Here is a 9,356-nt window from a genome sequence, read left to right as displayed (position 1 = left end):
TTAGTTATAAAAGATTTTCTAACATGGTGAGGGGAAAGAACATGAGTTTTGGAGTCAGGCAGATCCTGCTTTGGGAGACCACTGACAAGCTTCTGTCTCCTTCACTGTAAAATAGACCATTAACTACCTCCCAGAGTTCTCAATGAGGATTAAATGAGATATCCCATATAAAATCTCTAGCTCAATGCCTGGCACAGAAAAGGTACTCAATAGATAGTAATGGTTAATAGTGAGAGGTGGTAGAACAGAGATAAGGACACATGCTGAAATGAGGCTCACTCCACAACTTATGATGTGTGATGCTGAAAGGGTTTTTTTTCCGTTTCCTCAGCAGGATGAGGATGCTGATGATGAAATGAATCAATATACATACAACACTAAGTGCAGTGTCCGGCACAAGGAAATGAACGTGATATGTTAAGTCTAATACTTATATTCTATCCCTTGCACTAGCCCTAAGCACAGTAATCAAGTTTGGCCTCGAGGAGCATGTCAAAAAGAGAGAGAGAGAGAGAGAGAGAGAGAGAGAGAGAGAGAGAGAGAGAGAGAAGAAAGGAGAAGAGGGAGGAGAAGGGAGGAAGAAGAGGAAGGAAGATGAAGGAGAAAGAGGGGGAGGAAGGAGGGGAGGAGGGAGGGGGAGGAGGGGGATGGAACAGGAAGGAGGGGAGAAGAGGGGAAGGAAGAGGAAAGGAGAAGGAGGAGGAGGGGTAGAGGGAGGAGGAGGAAAACTCAAAACTCCACATTCACAGAAAGAAGATACAGGTGTTGCCACTAAAAACAGCCCATGGAAGCTATGGGAAGCCTTCCCAACAATCTTGTCAGCCATTTTGAATTGTTGCACCCTTTCTTTTCTACTCACTGGCCTTCTGATTATGTTTCTGGTGTGTGGACTGTGTCTCTTATGAGGGCAGGGATCCTGTCCCCTCTCCACCTTAGGTATATGGTCGGGAACCAGGGGAATGTTAAGTTGATGGGAGGTGGATCAGAGACAACGTAAAGATAAGGCAGCGCTCCTGGACCCCATACCACCACCACCATCACCATCACCACCACCACCACCACCACCACAAAAAAATAATGCCAAGCAAAGGAATTGCCAAGATAAATCACTTTTATCTCTATAGGAAAGGGAGGATCTAGAAAAAAAATATAAATTACATTAGTAACACGACATAAGAAAAAAAACAGGGGAAAAAAACAAGTATGTATGATGCTATTCTAACCTGTTTATAAAAAGGCCCTGCATCAGAAATTCACAATCCTACCCACTTCTAAAAATATATTTAGACATGTACAGAAGCGGTGGGCTTGTTTTTAAATTGTTTGCTTTTTTGTAAAAATATATTAAAGGTGAATAGAAATCCTCTCTCCCTGCCCCCTATCCTACCCCCAGCTCTGTGCTGGGTATTGGATACCAGAGGTAACTCTCTCACCGTGTTCTAAACCTTGGTTACTGCAACTCCCAACCCCTCCCCAACTCACTTCACTTAGAACCTGAAACATTTTTTAAAAAAGCACAACTAGCCTCTTTGGAAAAGCATAACTCTGAGGGTAAACTTGCTTTTCATTTGAAACACAAAACAACAAACAGGAAGCTCTGAGAGCCCAACTAAACTAAACAGAAACCCGGTCAAATGGAGGTTGGGTTTCGGCTCCACAGAAACTTCTAACAAAGAAACAGAGAGGAAAGAGGCCTGGAACTTGGGGGATTTGCTAGCAATTAGCTGCCTTTGAAAGATCAAGGGGGGCTTGTTAATGGGCAGAAAGGCTGGGGTCCGGGTCTTGGTTACAGCAGTCAGGGCCTAGTCACGCAGTAGCCTACAGAGACACAAGCTGCCCCCTTTCCCTCCCCTCAGTACCCTCTGCTGCCTTGAAAACCCCAAGAAAAGCAAAGCTAGGCAGAAACAGAGCGGAGGGGAGTGGGGACTTCACGTGCTAGCGGGGAGGTAGCCAGGCTTTTTGCCTTTGGTGTGACTAGATGTAGGACTGCTTGGCCCCTGGGGTCCCCAAGATAGAAAAAGCAAATGGGGCTAAGGGACCCCTGATTCCAAGGAAGGAGAGTAGATCTGGACTGTGGAGAAAAGACAAACTGGAGACACAAAGACGACAAGGGAAGTTTCACATATTCCCTGTGGCCTGCATGGTAGCTGTTAAGTTCCCCAGAAGCAATGGGCAAACTGGGGTGAGGTTGGAGTGGGATAGAGGGTAAGGATGCACTCTACTTGGGCAGTGCCAAAATGGAGGGAGGGGGACATTCTCCATTCAATCCAGGTTACCACGGAGGCAGGACTGGTGGAGAGAGAGGGAGTTGGGGGAAGGGGAGGGAGAAAGGTGGGCACTGTCTGGTCAAGAGAGACACACACAAAGGGAAGAGGGGGAGGGGAGGATCAGACGATCTGTTCCTTTACAGATGGGTGCCTCTTCTCCTAGGCTTGAGCTCCTAAGCGGCCACCTGCACTCTGCTCGAGCGCTAACCTGACATCTGGGCGTACAGAGGCACAGGAGCGAAGATGTGAGTTCTGAGGTCTTCAGATCAAGACACCAGGTGGGGAAAGAAGCAGGAAGACTCCTGATGGATAACCCAGGGCTGAGCAGTCCTGCCACATCCTCCCCGGAAGGTCCAGGCTGTGCTCAGTGGTGCAGGTGAAGGGAACAGGCCGTAGAGCCCAGGTTATCTGCTTCAGTGGCAAGTGATTTCAGGCTTTTAGGAGACAGTTTTTCACCTGCTGGGACCCAGCCCCAGCCACGTGGATAATGTTCTGCAGGACCTCAAAATCCAGGCAAATCCCTGGAGCTCAGCATGATTTGGGGGCTTCACCTCTAGCCAAAAGCAGCTTCCTCCAATGGGCTACAAAGTCATGGTCAAAGGCTTGGGCGTCGGTCCTCTCCCAACCTTGAGAAGTGACAGGAATCTCTCCCCAAAGATGAGTGAAGTCAGCCCATGGCCTTTCTGGAAATGGCCCATAATGGGGCAGTACGGAGACTCTCGGCTCTCCTCTTTATTTTCATGTGGCATTTGGCAAGAGAAGGCAAAGGCCAGACCCTTCCCCCAGGAACGAGTCTTGAATGGGATACATCTACTAGATTGGGGAGAGGAAGGGGAAGAAAGAATGGGCAGAGGTGGGCAGCCTTCTGGAGACAGGGCTGGAGTTGTGGAAAGTGCTGAGCACTGGGCCTTCCACTTCATGACCCAGGAAATACCGAAGGGCCCAGGGTCTCCTCATGCCTCTCCTCATCCTGCCTTATGGCTCTAGGTAGAGACGAGAGACAAGGCTAATGAAAAGAAAATGGGTTTGAGCAGCAGAAAAGAGGGTTCTAGTCAGCTGGAAACTTCTCCCATTTATCTGTGACTCAGAGGTATGGAGAAGGAAGGCAGGATACTTTAGTGGAAGTGGGGAAGGGAGTTGGAGGTCAGTAAAGGGGACTGTGGGGGAGTCTCTGCCTTTGGTCAGTTCCAAGAAAGCAGGACAATGCGCCTCAGCACCTTGTCCGGGGCAGACAGGATCCAGGAGTGCCCCGAGAGTTGACAACGGAGAAGGCAATGGGGGTGAAGGGGTGAGGGGCAGAAGACAAGGGAGTTCACAGAAGTAGTTTGCCATTTCTGTGGATTTTCAGGATACGGCCGAGTCTCTGCTTTGCTGTGGCCAGGCCCTTTTTGGGACGCTTTCCTGTAGGGGAAGGGAGAGGTAAGCACAGGCTATGGCAAGGGCTCCAGCAGCAACTCCAACATCAACTGTTCTAAGGCCACCCCATCCCCTTTTCCTCTGCCCACTGAGTTTCCACATCCTTACACCTGGCCTCAGGCCCATCCTGGGCAAGAAGCCCTCCTTAACTACTTCCATTCACGACCACATGCCTTGGCTCTTCTTCCTATGACCTCTTGCAGCAGCTATGGACTCCCTGGTTAGTCTGGTTCCTTTCCCCCACTGATTTCTCTGGTTCCGGTAATTTTCCTTCCCAAGTTCTTCAAGGAGATGATTGTCCCTGCCTGTCCTCAAGTGCCTGACAAATGTCTGGCTAGTGATTATAACTCAGTATCCCTGAAGTTGCCACCCCCAGGGCCTCGTTTCATTAGAAACCTCCATCCTCCTCACCCCAATGCCACACCAACCTCACCCCCGCTGAGCTGTATACTCTGGGGACTGGGCTTTGAGGGCCAAAGTGAGGAAAAGGAAGGCTTGAGTCTTCTTCCCCTCTCCACATCAAATCGCCTCCCATGTCCAACGTTACCTCCATATTCAATCAACTTATCCCCTCTCTATCCATTCCCTCTGCCAGAGCCCCAGCCTCTCTTCACCACAGTTTGAATCTCTGCATGTACCTCCTCCTTAGACTTCCTACCTTCAGCTCAGCCTCTACTCTGGCCACCAGAAGCATCTTTCTAAACCCATCTGAGCTTATTTCTGCTTAACACCAGTCAATGTCTCTTCACGGACTATGAAATCAAGTCCAAAGACTTTAGGTTGGCCGCCAGTGTCCCTCCTAGGTATTCTCATCTACCAGAGTTCATAGCGTTTGGAGCCGGTGGCCTTAAGATCCTTCTCAGTTATCATATGGCAGTTGTACCTTGTCCTGCTTGATTGCTCTGGGAGCCAACTGAAGGGCGCCGCTGGGTCAAGAAGACACCGGGGGCCATGGGTGTGGTGCTGCGGTTTGCCTGGGCCATGCCAAAAGCATTGGGACGAGCTGTATACTCGTGGTCAGCAAGACTTCCTGAGAGGGCCTCTTGTTTAGGCTCAGGAGGAGGTAGGGGTGAGGAGGAGATGAGAAGCTGGGGTGTAGTGGCCAAAGTTGGGGCTGGTGCTGTCACGCTGAGATTGGACTCTTGCGGGCGAGGCTGCTCTACCTCCTTCAACAGAGGCTTCTTCTTGATATATTTCTTCTTTTGGGCCTTCTGCAGCTCCTGAAACATAAGCCAAGTAGAAGTGGAGAATTCAGGAGTGGAGAAAAGAGAATTTCCCAGAAAGGAAACTAGATAATGGTTGATGTGCAACCCACCCCCACCCAAGTCTAGCCTGGATATATGTACACACAAACATATAGGACTTCCAGTACCTGAGGCCATCTCTTTGGTACAATCCATCCTTAAGCCATCACTGTCACTAATCAGTACAGCGGCAACAGGAAGGTAAATGAGTTCAGAGACTTGAGTTTTGGTACTAACACTGTCAGTTTTATGAAGTGGATCGTGGACATTTCTAATAATAATAGCTAAATTTATGCCAGCAGCTGAGGTACTTTATATACTTCACCTCGTTTACTCTTCAGAGCAGCCCTGAGAAGGAACATCCCTCAGTTTACAGATGAGAAAACTGAGGTGCAGTGCTATTAAGTATCCTGAGCTCAAAGCCTCACAGCTGAAGAGCTGTTGGGTCCAGGATTCAACCAGGTTTATCTAAACATCCACTTGCACACTTCTCAAAATGGGACATCTGAGAGTAAAAGAATAGTAGTAGGTTTGGGATGAGATAAACTTGGGTTCAAATCTAGGCTTGTACTCCCTACGTTGGATGACCTTGGTCAAGTTACTAAGTTACTAACCTTTCTGAATCTCAATCGTCTCATCTGTAAAATAGGCAAAATAATATCTGTTTTTCAGGATTGTTGGAAAGATTAAATAATGACATAAAAACATGTAGTACATAGTAGGTACTCAATAAGTGATAAACTATTATTCTATCTTCATCTCTTACGATGGTATATCTTCCTCTTGCTGGTCTTTTTCTTTTAATAGAGGACTTGACAATCCTCCAGGTCACTGGTCTTAAAACCTCCATCTGGGATGGAGAGAATAAGGAGTTGTGCAACATCTCTCAATATCTTGGATTTCGTCCATCCATTGCTCTGTGGATTTACTATCCACTGGTTAGTGGGTACCTGTACAGTGGACATCTGGAGCCCTGAGAACCTGGAAAGGTTGAGATGCTGAGAGCATGTGAATGACTTCACCTTCTGAAATGCTACACAGCCACACAGACCAACTCAGTGATTATGTTCCTTTGCCTTCTCTTGGCAACACAGGCCTGCTCCTGCCTTCAGAAGATCTGACAGGCTGTGGCTACCATAGGAACTTCTGGTGGACAAGAATAATAATATTAGTAATACATGCCAGGTACTGTTCTGTAATTTAACTCATTTAATATTCTTAAGATGTATTAGAAGAATTATAATCCCAACGAGAGGTTGAGTCATTTTTCCAAGATTATAAGACCAGTAAGTGTCAAATCTGGGACTCAGACTCAAGCCATTTGGCTTCAGAATCTCTTTTTTTCAGCCACACTGTTATTCCACTCAGAGTAGAAACTGCATTTCTGTTCCCATTTCTCTCATCTGAATCCAGAAATTATCTGTTCACATCTAGATCATGTAGCTTAAATTTTTCTACCTTTGTTACCTATTTACTTCTCATATAATTCACCCAGATTCCCCCACGGAAGGCTAGACTGCCTTATGACAAGGCTCTTTGACTTTGGCAATTCCTTTGTTCAAAAAGTCTAGTAGGTTTGCACCCATGTTCAAACTCCCTGGCCTGACATTCATGGTCTTCCTCAGTCTGGCCACATATACCTAGCCAACTCATAACAATGATGATGAAAAGCTAACATGTCTATAATATATATACTCAGTGGCAGGTGCTGTTTTCAGAGCTTTTACATATATTATCTCATCTAAGCCTCAAAGTCTACAGAGAAACTGAGGCACAGAGAAATTAAGTAATTTGCTCAGTGGTAGAGCGAGGATTCAAGCTCTGGCAGGCTGGCTCCAGAATCCATTTTTTAACGTCTATGTATCCTGCCCTACTCCTCAACATGAAGCCTCCAATCCAGAAAGATCTGCTCATTCATTCATTCATTCATTCACTCACTCACCACTGACTAAACACATGCTTAGTATACTGGGGATACCAAATTAAATTAGATATATCCCCACTTTTGAGGCACTTACAGTTTAATAAGGGCCACAGAAGTACAGTTACAAGTACCATGAGAGAATGCTATGGAAGCACAGGATACTGAAATATGCTGGTGGTAGATGGCGTGAATGGGTGTTAAGTAAGGCATCTGAGAAGAGGGCATGATTCTCAATGGGCAGAGGGAATAGCTTGTGCAAAGGCACAGAAGCATGAGATAATCTGCTACACTCAGTGAACTACAAGTACCATAGTAAAATAGTATGGCTGGTGTAAAGGGCATGCATGAGGGGACTAGCAGGAGGTCAGGGAGGAGAGGTGACCAGAGAACCAATCAAGAAAGACGGTGCATGCTGTTATCAAGGAGTTCTCTTCTCCTGGAATGCCTCCCTGTCCCCACCAAAAGCTTCATCTGCAAAACCCCTGCTCAATTTCAAAACCTTTTCTTTGAGGTAATTCTTGATCAACTCAAACAGAAGCAAGCTCCTTAGAAGGCACTAAGAGTAGTTTTCACACCTTTAATTAATTTATCTGTTTATTTAAAGCAGTATAAACTCATTTTTTTTTCAAATTACATTTTACATGGTGTTATAGGATACAGATAACAGAGACGTTCAGGTCAAAGAGGGGCCGCCTGGCCTGCTTGGTCTCTGTTGGCTCACAACAGTAGCATCCGAGACAATTCTCAGTAATTCTAGAGCACCATAGAACATATTAAAAACACCATTCTATTAAATTTTTTTAAAAATAGGATATAATTGTTGAATTACATAAACATTTAACTATTTTATTTTATTTAAATAATAAGTAACATGAGTTAGAGGATATGAGTTTGAATCTTGTCTCCTTCATTTACTGGCTTTATTTTCCTGGACTAGTCACTTAAAGAGAGCCTCATTTTCTTCACCTGTAAAATGATGAAAATATCACCTATTGCAGGAATGTTGGGCAGATCACATGAGACATTGTACATGGAAGCACCTAACATAAAACAGATGCTTAATAAATGTTCTAAGCTATACAATGTAGCATGAGAAGATAGGGAGATGTTGACAAGGAGAGAACCAGAAGATTCCCCTCCAACTGCTCAGAGAGTTGCTGAGCCCATTATACACATTTATGAACTCTGCAAACTCTAACATGGTAAAATGTCAACTTGATTCTAGTGAAGTGACCCTTTAGGATAAAAATTAGGGGGTGAAGTTTTTTGGGAAGCAGGGGGTGAATATCAAGGCAACAGTGTTTGGTATAGAGGACAAGAAAAGCCTCTCTTAAAAAGTAAATTTCAATACTGGTGAGTAGTTGAGTATACTCAATTGAGTCACCTCCTTGGGGCTTTAGCTGAAGGTAAATGCTGTTACCGAAGGACAGACCTGGTCCCTCCCATCTGAGAGGATTTTACACATCCAGAAAAGCAAGGGTTGTTCTCTGGCACTCTATTTTCTTTCACCCTAAATCATGTCAACTCTGTGACTTGTGGAAGTAGCTTGTCATTGAGTTGGGATCTGAAGGATATAGGAAGAACTAGGATACTATCATGGATAAAGATAAAAGGTTATCCACTCCCCAATGAAACAATGGGATCCTAACAACCCAAAGGTCTGAACTTTGAGGCTCTAAGTCAAACTAGGATCAGTAGCAGGGCCATTCTCTGGGTGTTAGCACCTACCTGTTGGGCCAGCTTTGCAGCTGCTGCGGCCAAACCTGTCTCAATGGAAGCAACTCGGGTCCCCTCGCGCACAGGACGGTCTTGCTTCGGTAGGGTTGGGGTCACACGGGCTGCAGAGGAAGTAGGATAAAGAATGCCAACCATATTTTCCACCTCTGAGCCCCCCAAAGATGACCTCATTGGTTTTCCTGCTTCCTATCAGGTAAGAAGCTAATTCGCAAATACCTAAAGTGCTTTAAGCACATACTTATAAAAGGATAAAAGTTAACTTCCCTGAATTGGCATTTAAGGTAGTCCATGTTTTGCTCCTGGCCTATCTTCCTCACCAACCTTATTTCCACATCCATATTCTCAGCTTCTCCAGACAAAATGGCTTCCTTATTATACCTTCAGAATATGTACAGCTCATCCTCTCTCCCTTCATCCTCACCATCCACACTATCTGGAGTATCCTCTTCTCTTTTGTCCACCTCTTCAAAACCTGCCCATCCTTCAAAGGTAAGCTGAAATCAACCTTCTATGCAAACCTCTAGGACTTCTCTGGCTCACGCTGACCTCTCCCTCCCCTGAACTTATAATATATACAAGTCACTTAATACATAGCACATATTATCTTGCTTCATTCTCTAATGTTGATGTGTGTTGTTTTATCTACCAATCTGGCTATGAGCTCTTGAAGATCATCTTCTTGTATAATCCTTTTATAATGCCTTAACAATCTTGCATCAAAAAATAGTTACTCATCCCACTTTTACATAGGAAGTGAATTTCAGTATA

At 45.4% G+C, this 9,356-nt stretch overlaps 1 protein-coding gene across 7 annotated transcripts in view; it reads right to left on the bottom strand.

The window, feature by feature from the left end:
* Window positions 1-1,093: 1,093 nt before the first annotated feature.
* PHF8 (PHD finger protein 8) overlaps window positions 1,094-9,356 on the bottom strand; it is a 98,051-nt gene continuing 89,788 nt past the window's right edge. For 6 of the 7 annotated variants that reach the window (XM_011383404.2, XM_011383409.2, XM_011383406.2 and 3 more), the window contains 3 exons: window positions 8,580-8,689; window positions 4,567-4,903; window positions 1,094-3,668 (listed from right to left, as the gene is read on the bottom strand). In XM_011383404.2, the coding sequence (XP_011381706.1) occupies window positions 3,580-3,668; window positions 4,567-4,903; window positions 8,580-8,689 (536 nt within the window). In that variant the 3' untranslated portion in view covers window positions 1,094-3,579. Of the gene's footprint in view, window positions 3,669-4,566; window positions 4,904-7,432; window positions 7,818-8,579; window positions 8,690-9,356 lie in introns of those variants that run through there. The other variant, XM_011383410.2, reaches the window with a different exon arrangement.

The sequence above is a fragment of the Pteropus vampyrus genome, unplaced genomic scaffold (genome assembly GCF_000151845.1).
Source record: "Pteropus vampyrus isolate Shadow unplaced genomic scaffold, Pvam_2.0 Scaffold518, whole genome shotgun sequence".
NCBI lineage: Eukaryota > Metazoa > Chordata > Mammalia > Chiroptera > Pteropodidae > Pteropus > Pteropus vampyrus.
The sequence above is the reverse complement of the archived record's forward strand: the minus strand, read 5'-3'. Positions and strand labels throughout refer to the sequence as shown.